General features: G+C 39.4%; 1 protein-coding gene across 7 annotated transcripts in view; it reads left to right on the top strand.

Annotated features, from left to right (window-relative positions):
• The window catches only part of CACNA1C (calcium voltage-gated channel subunit alpha1 C), a 527437-nt gene that overhangs the window by 275053 nt on the left and 228154 nt on the right, over positions 1–24230 (top strand). For all 7 annotated transcript variants that reach the window (XM_042470414.1, XM_042470413.1, XM_042470415.1 and 4 more), the window contains exons 4-5: positions 14119–14258; positions 21175–21314. In XM_042470414.1, the coding sequence (XP_042326348.1) occupies positions 14119–14258; positions 21175–21314 (280 nt within the window). The remainder of the gene's footprint in view (positions 1–14118; positions 14259–21174; positions 21315–24230) is intronic.

The following is a 24230-nucleotide window of genomic DNA, read 5'->3' as shown; positions in this document are numbered from 1 at the left end:
TCCTGGAATCTGTCACTCCTTTGCATTAAGCACATTAAGCACATTATCTGTAACCCATGCACTAAGAGACCAACCAATATTTTGCTGTGCCAGCTGTATTCTGTCAACAATTTGGATGGTTGAACAGTAGTGACTGGTCACAAAACAGCTTCAGCACCTTGGGTATCTAATTTAAATTTTAGATTAAAACCCAGAGCAAATTTCTTACCCCACTGTCTTGGAACCACTAATTCAGGTGTGAGAATCATGTGGCCCTGTAAATATTAATGGACTGCAACTCCAAATACTGTTCATCATTGGCTGTGGTGGCTAGGGCTACCAGGACCTAAAGGGATCTCGATGATTGCATGATTCTTTCCCTGAATTAAAGATTACTGGTTTCTTTCCTAGCTTTAGTTCATTGCAAATGTTGCCCATATCACACCAGATTCTGTCAGTTTTGGCAGAGGAGCGTTTCTGGGTCCTGGTTGCTCTTTGCCTCACTGAGAGTAGTGAGTTCTTGGTAACCACTGGGGTTTGGTTCCAGGATCCCCTGTTGATACCAAAATCTATGGATGTTCAAGTCCTATTAAATACATAGTGAATGGCATAGTAAATGTCCCATATATAAAATGGCAACATCAAGGTTTGCATTTGGATTTTATTTAATTTTTGAATATTTTCAACCCATAGATGTTTGAATCCATGCATAAGAAATCTACAAATACAGGGCCAACAGTACCACTTTTGACATAACTTTCTGCATGGGGCTACCCTGCTGTGGGTTGTGACTGGTTGGTTCCCCAAGCTAGGGATGAGCTCCCCCTCCACACACACACACACACACACACATCTGTGGTCACAAATAATGATGATATTTTGAAGATCTGACTGTTCTGGACTCAATGGATCAACAGCCTGAGTCAGTATAATAGTATCAGTCCATTCTACTTTGGTCAAACTTCACCCAGAACACTACATCCAATTCTGGGCACCACATTTTCAGAGGGTAAACTACCGTAGACTGTGTCCAGAATAGGTCGACAAATGTGGTAAAAGGTCTGGAAACCAGGTCCTATGAGGAATCCATTTGGGTAACTGAATATGTTTTGCCTAGAGAAGACTGAGTGATGTGCTAGCTTTCTTTAATTGTATGAAATACTATTATAGCTTATTTTCTGATGTTCCATAGAGTAAGCCCTGAAGCAGTAGATTCAAATGACAAGAAAAAAGAGCTTCATAATGGTAGAAAATGTTCAACAGTGGAATGGCCTATCCCAGAGAGTAGTGGACTCTCCCTCATTGGAGGTCATTAAACAGTTATTGGATGGCTGCTTTAGTAGTGGATTGCTGCATTTCCAACGGTGGGACTAGATAACTCTTGCACTCCTTTTCAACTGTCTGATTAAATCTCCTTGTTCCATTCCTTATTCATGTGAAATGAATCTGTTCTGCTTTGAGCTTTACCAGCTGTGTGACAGAGGAGGTCAGGAGTAAGCCTAATCACAGATATAGCATCCTGTCTTCAACAAGTGGTTTTAAGGCACTTGAAATAACATAATTTTGCCAAAGCTTTCTCAGCCTGGAGCTCATATTTGTTTGTTATAAAGACAATCTGCTGACATTCTTATTGAAAGTGACCTTTTCACCCTCAAATGTAATTGTTGGGTGCCTGCAATTTTAAAAATTAACATAGATTATTTAGGGTCTGCAGATTACTTCTGAATCTAATTTGTAATATCTCATAGTTTATACAATAGAAAGGAAACATTACTAAGGCTATATGTGGGTGGGGAAGGAAATCAGCCAGAATGATTTAATTTGATAATTTGGAAATCATTTAAGGAAATGTCGTATGTCTGCTTACTAACCTCTTAAAGTCACGTCCTTTGGTTTCTGATTTAATTTTTCAAAGAGATAAAACTAAAACACTTGTAATATATAGTAAAAACTAAAACTTTAAATTAATCTGTTATATCAAAAAGCTAATTACTTTAATTAATGTTGAGTCTTGCAATTAATTTTTTTGTTTTCTTTTGTTTTCTTTTTTGTTCTATTTATATCGCCACTCTTTCACAAAATTCCCAGGAAAGTAACAAAAAGGTTAAAACAAATTAACAAAATTCCCATTAAACAAAAATAAAACAAAATTCCTATTAAACCATTAAAAAATATTCATAGGCTCTTTCTGCATGGCCCAAAAGGCCTGTTTCCCCTCTTCCCTGTTCTGGTACCATCCTGTTCAGACAACGCGCATCCCAACACTCAGTTTTGGTGTGAACAGTACAGACAATGGCCTGTTACAGACAGCCAAAATAAAGCTGCTTCGAGTCACAGTGGAGGTATGGTGTTTCAATGATGCATACATCCTAAGAGTCCAGAAGCCACACCAAAGCCACACTCCAGTCCTTAGGGCTGGAGCGTGGCTTTGGTGCAACTTCTGGACTCTTAGGATGCATGCATCATTGAAACACCATACCTCCACTGTGTCTCGAAGCAGTTTTATTTTGGCTGTCTGTAACAGGCCAATGTCTGGCACATTCCATACCTAACTTGAGTATGACAGCCTAACAAGAGATTTTAAAAATATACCTCTTGCTCCAGATCTTCCCACAAGTGTCTATATGGGCATCCCACTGAATTGCCTGGCACATTTGCCACTACTGCAGGTCACTCACTCCATGGTCAGAATTGTGTTGTGAGGATAGAATGGGAAAGAGTATGCTACCCTAATCTCTATAGTGGAAAGATAGACTATGCACGGCAGGGGATTCGACTGGATGGCCCTTGTGGTCTCTTCCAATTCAGTGATTCTATGAGTCTATATAATTGTATGAAATAAATAATCCAATTTAAAATTAACTGTATTTTGAACCACGTTATTTCCTGATTGAACTATGACGCCATTTTTTTCTTATTGTTTATGGTTCTCTTTAGATTACAGTTTATATGCTCAGGAGGTTGGGTATTTAGGTGGTCCTTTTTTCCTCCTGTACCTCAGCACAGTGTTTTTTCTGTTGTTTTTTCTCCTATCCTGGCAGGTGGGGTATTATAACCAGTACTAAGCAGATTATTAAGTAGAATCTATCTTGTGAGCGATAGACTGGTGCTAAGGATGTAATGGTGAATCTGTGAGAACTTATTTTTCATACTCTAGCTCTGTTTTTTCTTTTGTCTGCAAGGAACAGTGTGGACAGAATGTTAAATATGTCCTTATATTACTCATGGAATGAAAAGGTCATTGGAACGAAGGAAAAAAAAGACCCACAACCCAAATACATAGTGAATGAATGAAGCTTCTTAGGGGTCTAAAATAACACAGAGATTTCAGGAAGAGGAAGATTACAAAGAAATATAAATTAAATTTCATTTTTAAATACCCCCCTCCCTCCAGTCTAGACATTTATTCAACTGTACAGAAGCAAATGCTGGGGGAAATTCTCTACAGATTAAAAACTACATAATATAAAATGCAATAACAAGAGAAATAAAACTGCCTTGAAATGCATGGATTGAGTTGCATGTGAAATACAGTTGTGCCATTTAACAAGAAATATTCAAATCAGTTTCACACATGCAACTTAAAAGCCTCTCTCCCAGCATTGTGGTGCATGTGTGAAACAGAGAGAAGGAGTTTCAATGGTGCTTGGAGCAGATTTTTCAGTCTGTTCAAGCCCATGCATTACAACCTTGCTATACTTGTGCTACCTGTTAAGAGTTGTGTTCTCTTCAAGGTACATTATAGCAAAAGTGCATTTAATTCTAGACAGACATGTCCCTTAGGTCATATATTTTGCATCATATTTTAAAAGTATGATAAATGAGGGTGTTTCATGATGTTTTAATTTATGCTTCTAATCTGTAGAAACTTGCTATTCCAAAAGTAGCTGTGGTAGTAGAACAATGTTTTCACAGCTAGTTATTAATAAATAAAATTCTTATGCACCACTTCTTTAACAAGCAAGCTGAGATGATGATAGTTCTCCTCAAAAAGAAAAGGTATTCAGTTTGGATCTGAACCTTGAAGGAGCAGTTTATCTCAAAATCTCTAGGTCAGTGAAGGCGAACCTTTTAGAGACCAAGTGCCCAACTCAATGGCATTCCTGCACTGGGTCTCATCCAGTGCAGGGAAGGGGGACTTCTGGGGGCAGGATTTCCCCAGAGACAGAGACTTCCTCCACCCTCCTGTGCCTTCAACTCTCTCTGCAAGCTCTCAGAAATGGCTTTGTGTGCCAGAGAGGGCATGTGTGGCATAGGTTCACCACCACGACTCTAGGTTATTTTGCTGCTCTTTAGGGGGAAAACAGACATGTTTTCTTCCTACAATTAGTATAGGCAGTTGTATGATGAACTGCCTATACTAGTTGTCTGAGACAACTAGTATAGGCAGACAGGCAGAAAAAGAAAAGGCACAGGAGATTACTTTGAACTGTTGTTTAAAAGTTTAATTAATAAAAATGATGAGCCACAATGTTTCATGAGTCACATCCTTATCTTATTTGGCTGCATCAGTGAACCCAAATACCTGAGCATGAGGAACAGCTAACTCATTTAGACAATGAAACATGATCTATTAGATGTAGCTGTCATGCTAAAGCAGATTTGATTTAAATGAATTCCCCTGTTATTTTGTGCCATAAACAATGATACATCTGGCAAAAGATTTCAGAGGATCTGAAAATGGTTCTAATTTTGACAAATTCTTGGAGAGCTTTAATGACGGTTCTTAATTAGACCTTTATGAGTCGATATCTTACCTTGGATATTGGGTTGGCTTATTAAAATATTAAAATAAGAACATGGATGTATGCTTAACCATATCACAGAATCATAGAGTTGGAAGAGACCGCACGGGCCATCCAGTCCAACCCCCCACAGATATATGCTATCTGTGGCCCATTTATGAAAAACACTTGTTACTCAGAAAGCTATCTCCTGGTGAGATGCATCAGCTAAGGGCCAAATTGTATGTTATGTCACAGCTTGGATCAGTTACATCAGAGCTTTTAAAAGTGGCCATGCTCTCTCAGGAATTCTGGAGGTTGTTATCCAAACAAATAAATTTTACAAGCTCCATGTTAAATGTAGTTGTATGCCACTTTCTGCTGTCCTTTTTCCCCCAAGAAGAAAGCTGACATATCAGGTCTTTTGCTTTCTAGGGTTCTCATTCTTGTTCTGTTTATAATACGGTGTGTTTTATATACATCAGAAGCTGCCTTGTATTCCAACTCCGAGAGAAAGTGGGATGTGGATCAATAAATAAATTCTGCTAATCAGTAATATTTATGATGGCTCATGATAGCTCAAAAAATTAGTTCCTGAAGCTACATTTCCAGTCTCTGAGAGTCTAATTTTAGCTAATGCCACCAACATTTGCAAAGCACACAGATAGTATGGAACTATAACATTTTCTTAAAGAGAAACAGGTATGCCACTTCTATAATAAGCAGGCAAGAGTTTTCTATTATGGTAGAGAGCAATCATATTTATGCTTTCAGGAGCGATTCATTCCTGAGGTACTTTTCTACATGTCATCTCTCCTGTAACAAATTCTGTAGGCTGATCTAAAATGAAGAAAGGAGACAAGAGAGACATAAGCAGCCCCAGTAATGTACAGGTGCTTACCAGACAGGCATATACTGTTCTCAGAGTCCAGGAAGTCGAGGTTCAATAGGCTACAGCAATAAATCCAAGGCATCAATCCAAGGCAACATTCAGTAGAATGGTCATCTTACAAGGCCAATGTTCTTTGGAAACACAAGGCAGGTATTAAGAGACAAAGGTGTTGCTTCCTCCAGAATGTTTGGTTTTGAGCAACAACTTCCCAAGGGAGTTGCTGGAATATTTATGGCCTGACCGCCTCCTGCAGTTGTTGCCTAATTTATGAGCATTTCTTGTTTAAACACCCTGAGTGTCACAGTTATCTGCATTTGGCTGCAGTAAGTACTACTGAGTCCATGTCTGTGTGCTGTCGCTGCTGGGGAATGTCACTGTCTGTCTCAAGCACTGGCACATCCTCTTGTCCTTATGTTTCATTGCATGTGTTATACAGTAGTCTGAACCAGGATCCCAAGAAATAGGCATGACATCCTGTTTTTCTGCCTCACTGTCCATGTTACAGTCTGAATTTGGGTCATTAGAACAAGGCATTACAGACAGGTTGATGAAGGACAGCTGGAGAATGGAAATGCTAAGAAAAGTGGAGGCTGTTGTAAAAAAGAAAATAATAATTCTGGAATGCATTTTGGAAAATGCTTTCAAGTGGCCTCTAGAAGATTCATGATGTTTTTGTTTACTTATGCAAGACTTACTTGACTTGGTTCATTTCTCATGTGCATATTGGTCCAAAATGCACTACAGAAATAATCCAGTTTGAGACCACTTTAACTGCCCTGGCTCAGTGCTAGGAAATTCTAGGAGCTGTAGTTTTGTGAGACTTTTAGCTGCCTCTGTCAGAGAACTCTATTGCCACAATAAATTACAATTCCCTGGACTCCCTAGTAGTGAGTCAGTGCAGTTAAAGAGGTCTCAAACTGGATTATTTCTGCAGTGTTTTAGACCAGTATTAGTTTTGAATAAAAGGTTTGGTGAAATTTATTGAACTTATTCCTATTGTTTCCATGTTATTTCTACCTCTGGTACCAAAGTTTCTATAAAGAATTAAACCTTAAGAATACAACTACTTTGTTAACTGAGGTATAGCTGTGCACTGATTTCATGGAATCAGCTGTGAAAGCAGTTTACCTCAATGTCAATGAGAGAGAGAGAAATGACAGGTAATGAGGAATCTTTCATTATTATTATTATTATTATTATTATTATTTGCACTTCAAATTAGGGCATTAAGATGGTATGTTGCCTGACACAAATACGATGAAAAGAACTTAGAGGACTAAATTTGCCAAATATTTGTCAATGCTTTATCAGGTAAAGCAGCTTCTAGAGATTTAATGGTGATATTCCTCCTGTTCTTCCTCCTTTTAAAAAATTCTTCCATATGAAAAGTAAATGGTAAGGAGAAAGATTCTCTTGGAGCCTTTTCCCTGCGGAGAGATTTTGTGTGTGTGTGTGTGTGTGAAGGTGCATTCAGTGTGTGAACGCTCGCCTGCGACCTAATGTTTTACATGCTAGACACGGATTTTGATATTTAGATAATGTGTATTAGGAGTTTATCCCATGAACATCCTGGAAAAATCTCGTAATTACATGAAACGATTTCACACAACGTCACACAAAACCCATCATTAGAGTAGTCACAAAGAAGCATTAACATGCATCTTTTTACTTTTGGGATTTCAGCGACAATTTTTGCTTTATTTGTGGGGTGCTTTAAATGTGCTTTAAATGCGCTTTAAATGTGCTTTAATCTCCCTTTAATGCCAAAATTAGCCCCAGTGTGACAAACTCCTTAGTGTGTGTTGTTTTATAGTCTGTTCTTTTAGAGTTATTGTAATGATAAATTGTATTTTGCTGCTTTTGATTTTAGATTGTATGCCGTAGGCTGGTTTTTATCTGTATTTTGTTATGACTTTGTAAAGCACCAATTAAAATTTACAGGGTAATAAAATAATAATAATAATAATAATAATAATAATAATAATAATAATATTCTTCACTCCATCACTGAAAGGTGAGCCATAGTTTTGACAAAAGACTTTCCATCTCATGAGACCATAATCAGTGTGCCTTTTATTGATTCAGGGAACTAGGATTCCCTACCTAGCACAGCAAATAACTTATTAAAAATTTCAATGCATCATCTCTGTATTCACCTGAGGTATGTAGCTAAGTATAATTTATGTGTTCATCATTTTGCTGCCTAATTGGCAAATACTTTGGGGGGGGGGGGGCTTAGCCTTATTTTTCATTTCAGATCCCTAGTTCCTGGCTTTTTGTTGTTGCTGCTATTACATGTTTCTTTTTGTTGCACATGCACGCACATGCACACACAGAGAGAGAAACAATGTTCTAGACTGTTCTTGGTGAAAAAAAGAAAAGTCCTCCATGTTAGTGCAGTGGCAGTGGGTTGTGTGTTTTTTTTTAATGTGCTAAATACTTTAAAAAATGCCTCATGTTGCTGTATGCTGAAGTGAAAATGTCTCCTTAGCAACAAAGTGTGTTTTGGAAGCAACCCAATATCAACAAATCTGTCTCAACATCTGCTTTATAAAGTTGATCCCCTAAGTACGCATTTCTGGCTCTGTGGTGCTAAAGGTCAATGTTATTAATACTAACTGCAGCCTTGGCTTAACATATTCACACTGCAAGGATATCCATGACCAGGATCTGTTCATAACCTACAATCCAGAAACCCAGAGTCTTTCACAGTTACATTTTTCCCCCAAGGCAACTCTGTCACCTTTTCTTCCTTTTACAGATTGCTTCTTTTTGATTATTGATGCCTGTCATGTGGTTCTTAAAAAGAAATCTGGAGAACGACTGATACAATTGCTGTTGGGTTGTATAACTAAAAAAATAATTTGTAATATTTGTTCTGAGCATTTTGTAAAGTACTTGCAAAGAGCACAGATATTTGGATAAGCTAGAACTTGTGTTTTGTTTGAAGACCATAGGTTATCTTTCAGGTTACATATTATAATTAGCGTTTAGCTGTTGCAGGAAACATGGAGCTGTAATTGAGAGAGGAGTGATTAGGCAATAGTGTACACTTAATTAACGAGAACACTCTTGATTAGGAGACATACGAATCTCATGTTAACCAAACATTGACCCAAAACACGAGAGAAATACGCTCAGTTAATGACACAGACTGAGTTTCCCTTAGCTTTTTTCTTTTCTTTTAATTTTTTTTATTAAGCATAAACACGAAGATATACACTTTTAAAACATAAGCCCAGCTAAACTAAAGAACAAAAAGAAACAGTACTAACACTACTGACTTCCCACCTTCAAACTGGTGGCTATATTCCACTATTACTAATTTTCCTTTATATGATATTATATTTATGCCTCTACTACATATAAACAATGCTTAATTTACAAAGCTATAAAAAGATGTGTAGTCCCAGTGGGACTGCAAAAATGAAAGAATTCCCAATTGCTCCTAAAAATTTTCAACCAAAATAGTGAAAGGTCTGGAAACCATGTTCTGTGAGGAGTGGCTTAGGGAGCTTGGTATGTTTAGCCTTCTGAAGAGAAGGTTAAGAGGTGATATTTGACATCCCTCCAAATATTTAAACATATCACACTGAGGATGGAGCAAACTTGAGTACCCCTTACAATAAAACAAGATCCTGCTAGTTTTACCAGGGAAATAGATTATACTGAGATTTATAAAATTATTGTAATTCAGATTGATGTTACCATCTTCTTTTTGTCATGTAACTCAAGGAATTCTCCAGCAACTTCTTCCTAGATTCATTGTAGTAATACAATACAGTATCATCAGATATATTTCAGTTATTTGGACAGTAGATAATAAAATACAACAATTGCACAGTGAACAAGCAAAAAAAAAAAAGCCTAACAGAAATTTAAAAATGGACAACAGCAGAAGGCAAAGGGGGCAATTTTCACCCGCATCCTTTCCCAGTGGACTACACATCCCTGAGAATCAGCTATTTAATATTCAAAGCCAAACCCTCAAAAACAGAAGAAATTTCTGGTTTCTATTTTTGATCCTTTACAGCAGGGCACATGGCATGGGGAGAGATGTTTTCACAGTATCTTCTAGTTCTGGGAGTCTCCTGGAGTGATTTTGGACATTCTTGCTTGTTCTATGGAAACTGAACAATTCTTACTCCATTTATTTGGAGGGGGTGTCAATAAAAGCAGAAAAGCCCATAACAAATTAAAAAATAATGTTTAGCAAATCACAAACAGCAATAAATAATGGTAGCTGCAAGCTTACTTTTCACTCAGTTCCATATCATCACAGCTAAGTGTAATCAAGTGAAATTTTGTTGCTGCCTTGAGTTTGGCATCAAATGGTTTTCAGTCATGGACAATAAAGTGATCAGCTAGTAGCCAGCTGTTTCTTCCATAAGAGTGAATGTAGCTTCTGAATTCTCTTGTTAAATATCTTCCCAATTCTAACTGAGTTGTCAGGATCCTAAATATAAAATTACTGAGATAATGTCTTTGTCTGCATGGGTGAAAACCCCCATGTTCACCCTGACACTGTACTGACTGTTTGCACAATGCACAGGGGTTGTCCACTGGGCTAAAAGAAGCAGTTCCAACCCATTTCAAAACCTGCCTGCTCAGACAATGCATGTGGCCAAAATGGGAGGAAAACAGATCCAATCCATATTCAAAGGTTTAACATTGGAGCAAAAAACATTGTTTGGTGCCAAGCCAGAAACTGTGAGCTATTGCACTGGCATGTGGACTGCACACCAGTCAGGAGCAGGTGCCATGGGCCGGAAAAGCAGCCAGCACCATTGCTGGCTACTGTATATATATAGATATAGATGTAGATGTAGATATAGATATATATTTGTCACCCATCTGCAAATTGATCGTACAGGTGCACGAGTGAACAGCTGCACCATTGACACATTGCATGTCAGGGATGATGGGAGTTGTAGCTCTTCACCTCTGGCTCTAACTCACCACCTTGTTATGCAGCGGAGCTGATCAGTTTTGATCAGTGGTTAATGCTTTTCTCCAAAGCAGCAGAGTTTCAGAGAATAGGCTGAAGACCCTGACAAACTCTCCAAGCCTTCTCACTCTTCTTCCTGAGATGTCTCCAAACTTCTCCAGGATTCTGCTGGCTCTTGTATCTTCACTCAAGACACCAGACAACTCAGTAGTCTTATATATAAAAGATCTACTTTATTCTACTATATACAAATACTAATGCCCTCAACAATCTCTATAATCTCCAATATCTCCAAAACACTCCAACTATCCACAACTACCCACAAAATACATTGGCAAACATAGCAATTATTATAGCCATTGTTAATCACCACCCACTAGTCAGTTTCCACCCAGTGGGCATGTACATTCATTTTGATTGGTTCACATAGTTCAACCCATACTTAAGAATTTCATCATTTCACCTTGTACACTTAATGAATCCCAGGTGTTTCCAATTGTACATTCTATAATTCTGTCCTTGACATTCAAGACTTCTAAATTACATTAGCTTTTTCACTTGTGTGGCTTATTAATTGCTCTTGCTTAGTCACTGTGACTTTCACATACATGTTTTATTTCTACTACTGTATGTCCCATGTTGCATTTTCCTTAACATTGCACAACCCATGGACGGTAAAGGTGACAAAAACAGCAGGTTACCGACAATACAATGGATTTAATAATATTAACAAATCGACTGATCCAATAGGGGGGAAAGGAAAGAAGGATATAATGTACTGCGGGGGCACCATGATTGTACTGTGCCAGTGCTTCACTGAGCACATTGATGCACTGTGTGGGCAGTACATTGATTGAGCTATTGAGCCACTGGTCTTGCAGGGCATCCAGTGGGTCAGTGGCTGGGCAGGAAGAGGATATGATTGGGAGCTGCTGATGGAGCATCTGTGTGCTCATGCACATTCATTTGTGATAGAACAGAGGGAAATGGTGTGACACAGCTTGTAGACATGAATGCTCTATTTTGACAAGTGTTTCTTCACAGTAGGAGGGGTGTTGTGGACTGCCTGTCAGTTGTCAGGGCACTGTGGGAGCCAGGGGTGTAGTCAGTGGGATCTCCCTGCAATTCATGAAAACCCAGGGGCGATCTGGCTTTTCCTCTCCATCTGCTGCCAGTAACAGTGACCTCTGAGAAAATACTGCAGGTTTCCTGGGTTAACCTGACTCTACTCCAGAGTTAGCTAAGTCATGGGCAGCCTCGATATTTCCCCCCCAAAAAACCAAAATGGAGTTTTGTGACATGCAAGTAGTGGGCCCAGTTTGGTGTGTGTGGCCGCCATCTTGGCCAGTCTCCATTATATTCTGAACTGGCCCTAGACTTACTAGCCAGTGCAGACAAGGCCTAAGAGTGTATGCACAATGGCTGCTTCTTTTGTGATTGCATTATGTGCAAACAAGATGCCCATAAAAAGAACTGTTGGCAACATGTGGTAAAGGTTTTTTGTTTGTTTTTTTGCCATACCTACTGTGTCAACTGTGCAGCCTACTAGTCCTGTCTGGATGAGTAAAGTCTCTTATTTGGGTTGTGAGCATTAGGTATGTTTATGGACACAACCTTAAGCCATTATTTCTGTCTGAACTTTCTTATTCATTCCAAATCAGTACTGCCACTGCAAATATCATTTCAGGTAATTTCAAAGGGATGCTTTGCCTCCTGCTGGATTTGCACAGGTACTAAATTGGTTAAAAACATGGGCAGCAAAAAGGGTTTGGATATATATTAGAAATCTATTACTGTTTCAGATATTAATGAGTAATACCACAATACGCTTTTTAGTGTTCTGTTTCCTTTACATGTATTAGCTGAGTACTATTTCATCTGTATTTCTTGTCTAATCATTTCTCAACTTCATGTACAGTGCTGAATCTTAACTTTAAACCCTGATCTGGGACCAGGAGAGTTTAAAGACTAGTACCTTAAACATATCTGACTCCTCAAAGTACTGTATACCAAATGGAAGAGCAATTATACAAAAATGTAAAACTTGATGATACATTTTTTTTCTGTATAACTTACCTCAAACTGGATACATTTACAATTCAGTCACTATTTATTTTGCAACATCCATGCATGCTCAGGTCAACATGTTCCTTCATTATTGCATGTTCCTTCACAATGTGATGTTTTGAGGATTAGTAGGTGAAATGAGGTCTTTTTCATTAGGGACCTCTGCACTGTGAGTAGCTCACCTGACAGTTTAATTGGTTAGTAAGGGCTTTGGGAAGAGGGTTGATTATTAGATGGCCGTACTCCTGTTTTCTCTGTGGTGGATTATTGTACTTTTGTTTTAATGCTTTATCTTAGCACTTTAGAAAGATTTAACTTAAGTTTTGTTACTTGTTTTGAATTTCATTTAGGAAAGAAATTATAGTAAACAAACTTGGCAACAGTATTATGTGGTTGATTGTGTTACTATTGCCATAGTTTGCAGATACTCAGTGGGCACTAAGTCAAAGAGTTGATGCTATCACCATAGTTGACAGATGGGGGCACTAAGTCAAAGAGAGTGGATTACCTAGGGACACCAGGGAATTCATAAGTGTAGTTAAACTTGGAGATATCCTGATTCACATTTCAAGTCTTTCACCAATATGCTATGTGAGTTCTATCAATGAAATAATGGAGACAGTGTCAGAAAATTGCTCCCAGAGTATTCTGGCCTCAGAGCTGAACCTATTACCTTCACACTCCATAGTAATGCATGGTGGCTGTCTATACATGCATCCAGCTGTGCCATTTGCCACTGCTGCTGAAAGTTGCTCCCTCTGAGGTCAGAAACAAGGTGCTTAGCCTTGATCACATGATGAGGTACCTTGTTGTGACCTCAGACAGAGCAATCTGTTGCAAAGTGGTGGGTGGCACAGTAGGATGCATGTGTAAACTGTCACCATGCATCACTACGGATTGCTTCAGATTCTCCTGCAAAACCAGAGCAAAGGGTAAGGTTTTTTAAAAGGTTTAGGCAGGAATAAAATGGATTCGATGTGGAACTGGCCTTTCCTTGTATAGATGGTCCAACTTCGAATCAGGGATGTGGCCCTGTATCATGTAGTTAAGTCGTGGTGAAACTGGTTTAAATGGCACATGTAGACAATCCCATAGAGAGGGCTGTTGGCTGGCAGCCTCTGGCACCAGGTTGACTGTGATGCTGTTTCACTGTCTCCTGGACCAGGAATTGTGGCTCTCTGGATGGCATCAGACTACAGCTTTCATCAGCCCTAACTGACACAACCATAGGGAATGGTGGGCGTTACAGTGTAGCAACATCTGGAGTACTATATGATTCCTTTCACTGCTGTAGCTGGAAGAAGACAAACTAAGGATTTTCCAGTGTAGGAGTTATTTGGTTTGGGGTAATAAAAGACACGTTAAATCATATGGCTGTCTATGAAGAAGATGGTCACCATAATCCCTTCCTTTCCTAAAGTATAAAATGATGCATTACTGAAGTTTTCCCATTACATAGAATTAACAATACTGTTTTATTTATTTATTTTCTTTTCTCTCCTTTACAGGAACGAGTGGAATATCTCTTTCTCATAATTTTTACAGTGGAAGCATTTTTAAAAGTAATAGCATATGGACTTCTCTTTCACCCTAACGCTTACCTCCGCAATGGCTGGAATTTACTAGATTTTATAATTGTGGTAGTAGGGTGAGTATCTGTGTCTCTGTTACGTCTGAGTTCTCTCTCCTTAAACATTTAAGGAATGAAATTTTATCGGTATGATTTCTTAAATCTCTTACTTTTTCCTGGTAGAATTTCTGTAACTTTTACATTCAGAAATATACCATAAAAATTTTTCCCAACTCACTGCACTCAGAATCTGGATTTTAGTTCTCGGTAGTATCAAAGTCCCATATGTGTTATCCTCTTTATGAATAAATATAAACGTTTTTTGGTCCAAACTATATATGATGAGGGGGGGAAACAGTGATTGGATTTCCTTGGTATCTTCTCCATTGCTTTAAAGCCGCTATGGGGGAGAATATTTGAGTAGTGTTGTTGTTCTTGAAAAATATTTCAGGTTTTCCTCAGTAAACTTCCCCAAGCCGAGAAGGCACTCCTCCCAACAAAACATGTACAATACGGACACCTTTCCCCACCACCATGGCTATTGGAAGTGAGCTTAGCCCTTCCTATTCCAGCATTGTAATCATCATTCAATTTGCTTTCTCCCTAACAGCTACTTTTAGGTAAAGGAAAAGGCAATAGATCTTCACTGTCACCAGCTAGGTAGGCTGTACAGAGTGCCCTCTGCTTACATGGGGGATCCGTTCTGGACACACACACATACACCCCGCATAAGCCTAATTCTGTGCATGCTCAAGCCCCATTGGAATGAATGGGGCTCATGTATGTGGCGGTGCGGCGATGCAGCAGCGTGCGCACACCATAGGCGCGTGCCTCATTCATTCCAATAGGATGCACCACCCCTTGTGCCCCACGCGCTCCCACACGGGGTGCCCACATAGGCTTAAATCCGTGTATAGCATGCCTGCGTATGACGCAGGTACACTGTACTCAGTTAGCCATGATTACTATCAAGAAACATAGGGAACCCATTGATTTTAGATTTGCCTTCACTTTTATACTTTGGTACCCATTTGGTTGTCTTTGTGAAATTCCCTGCTTGTTTGCCTTTGTACAACAGTATATGGGAGAATATCAATAGCAATAGCAAGTACATTTCTATACTGCTTATCAGTGAACTAGCACTCCATAAGTGGTTTGCAGTCTGTAAACTGGGTACTCATTTTACTGAGCTATGAAAGGATGGAAGGCAGAGTCAACCTGGGGAGCCCTTCAGGGTCGATCGTACAACAACAGTTAACCACTGTGCCACCAGGGCTCCTATCACTTCTGTACATGATTCACTTGAAGAGGACTCTCCAATTTTCTTCACTGAAGTGACATCTATTGTGGAAACCTCCCCGCACTTTATGGACTACAGTTGAAATGCCCCAAGTTCACTCTGAATTAATTTTAGGTGAAATTCTGGTGGCAGTTGCACATAGATGTATTTGATCAAAATTATTGCTGCAAAATTACCGCTGAAACTAAGGAGATTATCCCATGAGGCTTTAAATCTGCTAGAGAACAGAGCCCTTGGCAACACTTTTCACATAACATTGTCGACATATCACCACTGCTTTGCTATGAGGCATTGTTAGCATGTCCCTTTTCATTGATGAAGAAATCCTCTAAATAAGCTTCCAAATACACTGCTATAGCATTTGTCCTCAGGTGCAATAAATTCCTTGTGTGGCAGTTCTGGTATTGGACACCCATGTGGTGTCAGTGAACTTTATCACACAGGCCCTAGAAAGGGCCTTTTGCGTTCTGAAAGGAAACGTGATGGGGACGGGAGGCGGCAAAGAATGCTGTTTACCACACAGCGAGAATGCTGCCACCGCTGCCGATCATCTCCATCCCATTCCGAATGCATCCCAGAGGGGGTGATTTTCAGGGACACTTGAGCAGCGTTCCTGAAAATCAGCCCCTGGGGAACACATCTGGAATGGGATGGGGATGATTGGCACTGGTGGCGGCAGTGTTCTCACTGTGTGGTAAACAGCATTCTTTGCCGCCTCCTGTCCCCATCACGTTCCCTTTCAGAATGCAACAGGCCCATTCCAGGGCCTGCACAATAAAGTTCAGTGTCTCCTCCTCATCCCCTCACCTCTTCCCCGTCACTATTCCAGAGCAGGATGTTGTATTTTTTACTTTCAGGATATTTGCGGGAATGTATTTCCTTATATCTTCTGTCCAAATCTAGAGATTTTTCTAGAGTCATTCAGAAACAATCTCAAGTAAAATTCTGAACTGCTTACCTATTCTCTACAACTAGGACTGTTAGGACTGGATGACAGAGAGATTTATTTTCTTCCATTGCACTATTTGTACATAATCCAAAGCAGATGACTAATAATTGGCAGACCACTCACAGATGCTAAAAGTGGGGTTTTTTTTTAGTTTTTCCTGACCCATGCCCTCCAACTGTCCCAGTTTGGCAGGGACAGTTCCAATTAATTCTCTTTTGTTCCGCTTTTTCCCCCAGCTGCTTTAAAAATGTGCCACTTTCCCCCTTTGTCCTCAGTTTATTTCCCTTGGTGCAAACTAGGTTCAGTGTACAAAAGTAGTTTGTACTCAATTAACTTAGCTAGGGTGGGGGTGGGCAGAGCCAAAAATACACCTTCTCCTGGCTTGTCTGTTCTTCCTTATTGTGCCACCTTGACCACACTCTGATGTTGCTTGACTATATGTCCCCATTTTCATCTGTGAAATACTGGAGAATATACTAATGTTGCCACAATATTATGTACAAATAACAAACTATATATGGGAAAGGAGGAGACAGGAATGATTTGGCAAATCAACCTTCTTTTCTGCCATAGATTTCCTTTTTGTTTCTTTAGGGAGCCCTGATGGCGCATTTTTTAAATGCTGGTCCTGCAGCCGCAAGGTTGTGAGTTCAATCCCAGGACCTTCAAGGTTGACTCAGCCATCCTTTTGTAGTTCGCTAAAATGGATACCCAGCTTGTTGGGAGCAATTAGCTTACAGATTGTAAACTGCTTAGAGAGTGCTGAGTTCACTGATAAGCGGTATAGAAATGTACAGGCTGTTTATACCTTTGCTTCTACAAAACTAGGATAGGAATGAACTAGTTAAAATAAATTATCAATTAACTAAATTGATGAATTAAGTTATCAAGGAGCAGTGCCTGTCAGTCTGTTTACAGGCATAATTCAGCCTGTCATGAAGCAGAAAACTTTGGTTTGCCCTAATCAAAATTCTATATTACTTCCCTTTCTGTAGTTTTTCCTTATTGGAAAACATTTCTTCCATTCTAAAGCATTGGCTTTAAGGACCTCATGAGGATTTGATCTAGTTGAAGGAGAACAGCCTATTAATATTGGTTGCAAGGATATTTTTCCTAACATGGATAATATTACTGTAATGCTTTTGAGAAAATGAACTTTTTACTAAATAACTACTAAATAAATTATGACTAAATAGGCACAACTTTAGTAATGAAAAAAGAAAGAAGATTCATTCCCCATCTCAAATCTTAGGACAGACTCGTCTGTCAAGACTGATATACAGTGCGCCCGCATTATACGCAGGCACATTTTACACAGCTTACAGCATACAATGGAAGCCACACCGGAAGGAAGGGAGACGCGCGCTGGAAGAAAACAATGGCATGCGCTCCCATGGCATGTGCCCTGTACATCGCCACCACGCCACCCCAGGCATGAGCCCCACTCATTTGAAAGGGGCTTGAGCATTCGTGTTTTTCCCTTACATGGGGGGGGGCATCTGGAACAAATCCCCCATGTAAGGGAAGGGACGACTGTATAAGCACACTTTAAAAATGCTATGAAGAATGTAAGTAAAAGGTCTGCCTAACTCAGCTATGTATCCCTGATAGTGGCTACCCAAAAGTCCCAGGCAAGAGAGATCAGGAGACTTTTACAGAAGAAGAGGAGCAAGGTGAAAAAGCAGTTACCTAGTTCTGCTTCTGTTGCTCATTTTCTATTGTCCAGTTGCTACTAGGTCCTCTCCTTCAGATTCCAGCTCATTGTCTGAATATGGCACAAAGAGCAAAAAAGAGAAAGTTCCATTTTTATGTTTTGACAGCTAGGACAGAGAAATCCAAGAGATTCAAGTGGGATTCAGGAAAGGCACTAGGGACCACATTGCAAACATATGATGGCTAATGGAGCACACCATGAAATTCTAGGAAAAATATCAGCATGTGCTTTACAGACTATAGCCAAGCATTTGTGTATGGATCACCAAAAGCTATGGAACTCTCTCAAAGACATGGGTGCCACCACATTTGATGAGAAATCTGTACAAAGGACAAGAGGCTACTGTCAGCACAGAATGTGAAGAAACAATGGCAGGTTACAGACCGCCGCTTTGCGGCGGTCTCCCGCCGGCGCCATTTGCTCCGTGAGGGAGCCGCAGCAGCCACACCGCGCGGCTCCCGCGCGGAGCAAAAAAGAAGCTCCATTTTGGAGCTTCTTTTTGCGGCGCCTCTATGACGTCGCGAGGCGCCTGGGGCGGACTCGCGACGTCATAGACGCCGCACGACGTCCGGACGCACAGCGTCCGATACGTAAAGATGGCGGCGCCCGTATGAACAGGGCGCCGCCATCTTGTACGTATTCTGTACGTACTAGCGTTAGGGGAGTGCGGAAGCACCACCCCTTCCTAACCCTAGTACGTATAGAATACGTACTAAATGGCGGTGTGTAACCCGCCAATGATTCCCAATAGGCAAAGGGTTCAGGAAAGACTCTATCACCCTATTTGTTCAACTTGTATGCAGAAAACACCATAAGAAAAGCAGGGTTAGATTCAGAAGATGGAGGAGTGAAAAGAAGAGGAAGGAACATCAACCATCTTAAGATACATGGATTACACCATAATACTGGTGGAAGATATCACAGACTTGGAACAGTTACTAAGGCAGGTCAAAGATCAAAGTACAAAGGCAGGCTTACTGTTGAACATGAAGAAAACAAAAATAATTACCACAGAAGAAGTACATAAATTCAAACTAGACAATGAATTAATCAAAATAGTTAAAGGATTTCATACCTAGGATCAAACATTGATAAGGATGGTGACCGCAGTCAAAAAATAAGAAGAAGATTAGGAATAGGAGGGGCAGCTATGAAAGAGCTAGACAAGATCCTAATGTAGAATTTTGATAATATTTTTGTCTAGTGGATTCTTGTTTCAGTGTCATTTTATTAAAACTGTAAAATACTATCAGAGAAAACACTTGTAGTAAACTCAGCTTTTTAGGTTCCCAGAAGGCTGTGATATTTTTGCAGACACATCACTCATCACCTGGTGAATGGTTTATCTTCAGTAGAAAAACAGAAATATATGAAGAGGAAGCAGAATATGCTTCCTAAGACTGTTCACTGGACCACAAGAAACATGTGGAGCCAGATTTCGTGTCTGCTACCTTTATGAGTATCATCTAATTTCAGTGGACTATGAGAAACATGCAGCAATAATCATGTGCAATATTTCTCTAATAATTTGTTAATGTGATTTATGTTATTAGTGTTAAAGGCATTTTATATTTATATAAATATTTTATATTTTGTTTGCCTTTAATAAGAACCCTGAGAGAGAGAGAGAGAGAGAGAGAGAGAGAGATGATGATGATGATGATGATGATGATAATGATGATGATGATGATTGAGGTTCCATTTTGAGATTTCAGCCTAAGGCTGTGCAAACGGAGGGAGCTGGGCATGTTCAGCTGGGGAAGAGAAAAGTTCTAAGTCAGTGCTTTTCAAACTTTTCCCCCCTGCAAATACAGTCAGCCCTCCATATACACAGATTTTTTTATTCATGGATTCAAGCATTCACCGTGTGAAAATAATTTTAAAATGTATAAATTCCAAAAAGCAAACCTTCATTATTCCATTTTATATAAGGGACACCATTTTACTACACCATTGTATTTAATGGGACTTGAGCATTCACGGATCCTGTTATCCCAGAGGAATCCTGGAACCAAACCCCAGCGAATATCAAGGGCCCACTGTATCTTGAAAAATGCTGGGATCTTATACTTCATACACATAAACATAACTAATATTTTAACAACATTTTTCAGCCCTCTTATACAAGCAAATCCATCACAATATTATGATAATCGTGGATCCTAAATCAGGCCACAAAGAAAAAACCTGTTAATTGATACATATTTGGGGAGGGGGTGGATTTTTGAAGATCCTGTTAGGAAAATCACTGACCCTGTGCTAGGGACTTCTTAGCCTGTTTGATTATCTTATCATAGGAAAATTTACCTTGATCTCCATTGGCAGAAGACAAACCAAGAGTAACTACAAATATTTTTGATGGTTCTGTATCCTTTAAACAGACCAGTCAATCAATCACAGTTTGAAAATTTTTGCTACACTGTCCATGCTCTTGAAGTTCTGCAGTCCTACATGATGCACATTTGCCTGTGTGTATTCCCAGAAGAAGACATTAAATCTCTGTGCAATCAGGGAGGTTTGGATCATTATAACATGCTTTGCAGCTGTAGAACCTCATTCTTTAAGTTCTTCTGCTATGACCCTGCTGTCCATTTTTGCAGGACTGCAGCCAAAATTATTTTTATTGATCTTTCTGTTTGTAAAATCAGATACTATTAGTCTTTGTGCTGATGGCTATGAAACTATGGTATTAAAAAACTCCAAAGCTTGTGAAGCAATTACAGTGTTGTCATTTTAAGATTTATTACCTAATTTGTATCTCTAGATATATGCATTCAAAGGTACATGTATAATTAGTTAAGTATTCCTCTATTTAATTTTACTTATAAATAATCTGAAATATGAAAGATGAGAATACTTTAAGAGAATTAAAAACATGTGGCAGAAGTTAAAATTGGTTGTATATATCAATCGGAATGTCATAGATGGATACCAAAATTCTTCCATTTTCCTGTAAAGCGACTACAGTCTTTCATTTTGTTTCACACTTTGTACTAACAGTTCATTTCCTTTTTCCATCCCCACCACCCAGGCTTTTTAGTGCAATTTTAGAACAAGCAACCAAAGCAGATGGGGTAAATTCAATAGGAGGCAAAGGCGCAGGATTTGATGTTAAAGCACTTCGGGCTTTCCGAGTATTACGCCCCTTGCGGCTGGTATCTGGAGTACCTAGTAAGTAACCAAGTTTTTATTTCTCTCTCATTATTGCTGTTGTTTCTAATCACAGCATATATTGTGACAGAAAGATGCAGAAAGAGATGTATAGTCAGATGTTCAATCCCTGACATGATGATGGATTTCAGGTGTTCAGCAGGAATAAGAAAGATGTTGTTGTTGTTATAGTTTCTATCAAGCACTTAAAAAGAATAGAGTCCAAAGCAAGATGCATGGAGAGAAAGCAAGAGACTGAGAGATTTTTTTTATAAAGTAGAGTTATTACACCAACTATGTTTGATTGCACAATTTCAAAATGATGTGAGATAATAGATCAGTTTAAAACAACATGAAATGAATACATAATCACTATAATGAATCTAACATGAATTAAATCAATGCAGCCATTGAGTTCCTGGCTCTGAAGTTGCTCTCTGTTATTATTCTCACATATGGCTAGTTTACTGACAGACCTCCTCCCTGCATGTGTGTTCTCTTGAATGACAGCTCTTTTTCCCTCTTGTTTCTGGAAAGGTTGGGCCTCTGATAGACTGGAAAATAATTTGTAGTGAAATTCTATGATGGAGCATTTATCTAATTTTTTTTCTGAGTATCACCCTGGGTCAAATAGATATTTCAGGATTCTGTGGTGCTACAAAAGTCCATAAAACCGTATGAAGTGAAATGATAGTGGGATGAATATGTACACCATGAGAAATAATGTCTCCATTCCTGGAGGTGGTGATTGTGGCATGTAGTGGTAGTAGTATTAGCAGTATTAGCAGTATCTTTAAACTTCCAATATTTTAATGGAACCCCTCTTTTTCTACCTTGAAATTTGTGAAATTTATCAGAATATCAAACTTTTAAAAATTGTTCAAGTTGAGGTCCAAAGAAAAGATCAGAAATTCTTTAACAACAGGAGAGTATGGTTTATCAGCCCTCCCCATTGATGACTAGAACGGTCAGTCTGGTAGACCCATTGCAATTTCATATATTAGAATTACTCAAGTCATAACACCTCAGGTATAAAATAAAACTTATCTTTCCTGACCTAATGTTAAACGTTTTCATTTTTGAATGAGCATTATTTTGTCCTAGAAAATGATTTTAAAAATTCAAAGTAAAACTCATATCATGAGCATCTATAACACTGTACATGTCCAACCACCTACCTAAAATGATTTTAAAATTAAGAAGAAAGCAAAGGCACTTTGGCAAACATGACAGTCCATGTGCTGACACCAAACCTGTTTACCACTGCCTCCATTACGAACTGGTGTTTTGGTGATCATTCATTTCCACAGCCTGTGAGAAGTCCAGCTCTGAGGTTCAGCCATAGCTGCCTTATTGGCAGGACAGTACTATCATGTGGCCTAGTGACACATTTGTCTAAGGTGGCACTGAACATATAGGCTTGTAGGGTATTTAAAGTTTCCCAAGGCTTCAGCCTTTCTTAAGGAAACAATATATATATATATATATATATATATATATATATATATATATATATTTAAAAATATCAAAGCCAAGCCTGTTAGGGTCTAGCTTTAAATTAGCAGAGTAGCAGAAGTGTGTTCCTGTCTAGCTCTACTTCCCTATGAACTGAGGCTGACTCCAAAAACAACACAAGTAACTTGTAGTTCAAACAAAAGTTTACTAAAAGCTGTATCCTAATCTAGCTAGTGAATAGTTCAGCTAAAAAGAAATATTTATCTCACCATCTTTCCAAGGAAAGTTGAGAGAGGGGGAAGATAGAAAACATACATTTCCGTTGAAAATCTTTAGTGTGAATGTCTGTTAGTTCGGGGGGGGGGGGGGAAATCACATTGGTGGGGGTGTGTGGGAGGGGGGGGGGGGGAGTTTGCATGCAAGAATTCCCTGTCTCTCTAAGGAGGAGCAGAGAGGATGCAAATATCTTCCAACATTATTGAATGTACTTCTCTCTCTCTCTCTCTCTCTCTCACACACACACACACACACACACACACAGCCACAACTCAAGAAGGTCCTATTCTACAAAATTCTCAACAGGTTCCCCGCCGTGCCAAAGGGGAGTGTAAGCAGAGGTGTCACCTCTGTATGTTCCCCACCATGCAAGGAAAATGAGGAGAAACACTGGTGACAGAAGTGGTTCGAATATTCCCCCCATAATGCCAAAAGAAATGGAGCCAGTTCTGCTACTGCCCTGTTCCTGGTCCTTCCGTCCTCTTGCATCTGTGTCAGGAGGATGAGGATTCTGCTTTCATTGGTCCCCAGCTCCTCCTCTGGTGGGAAGGACAGGTTGGCTGGCTGTGCTATGATAGGCAATGGCATTAGCAGTTGGAGCCTGACCATGCATGCTGTGAGGAATGGTTCTTCACTTGCCACCTCAAGCAGGAGGAGAGCTTGGTTAGACTCAGTGCCTTTCTGATTAATGTCTCTTTGTCTTGACTGTGTAGGAAGAAAGCCCACTGAGGAAATACAATTTTCCCATCATTTCCTTGTCCACAGTGGGTGTTTGCTTGCTACACTGTGCTTCTAGGGATATTGTTGAGCAGCATGAGGGAAGTGTGTAAGTGTAATTTATGGCAGCAAATAATTTATGAGGGCCAACCTCTAAACCTACACTGCCTTAAGCACATGGAGGCTCCTGGCATGTCTCTATGCAGGCAACCTGCTGTACTGATATAAGGTGCAATACTTTCACAGATGTCACCATTTCAACTCTTCCACAGCAAATCTTGAATTCTTGCTCTACCCACACAACAGTTGATGGCTTGTGCAGGGGAGAAAACCCCCAAATAAACATAAACAACTTATATAAGTACACGATAGCAACCCAGAAGCAAAGCCTATGTATTGTAGGAATGAGTCAGCACAAAGGTTTACAAATGGAATGAGCTTTACTAGAATCTTGTCATTGTTTCCATTTAAGATTTTTGTAAGTGAATA

This window comes from Sceloporus undulatus, chromosome 5, assembly GCF_019175285.1.
Source record: "Sceloporus undulatus isolate JIND9_A2432 ecotype Alabama chromosome 5, SceUnd_v1.1, whole genome shotgun sequence".
Classification (NCBI taxonomy): Eukaryota; Metazoa; Chordata; class Lepidosauria; order Squamata; family Phrynosomatidae; genus Sceloporus; species Sceloporus undulatus.
The sequence above is the reverse complement of the archived record's forward strand: the minus strand, read 5'-3'. Positions and strand labels throughout refer to the sequence as shown.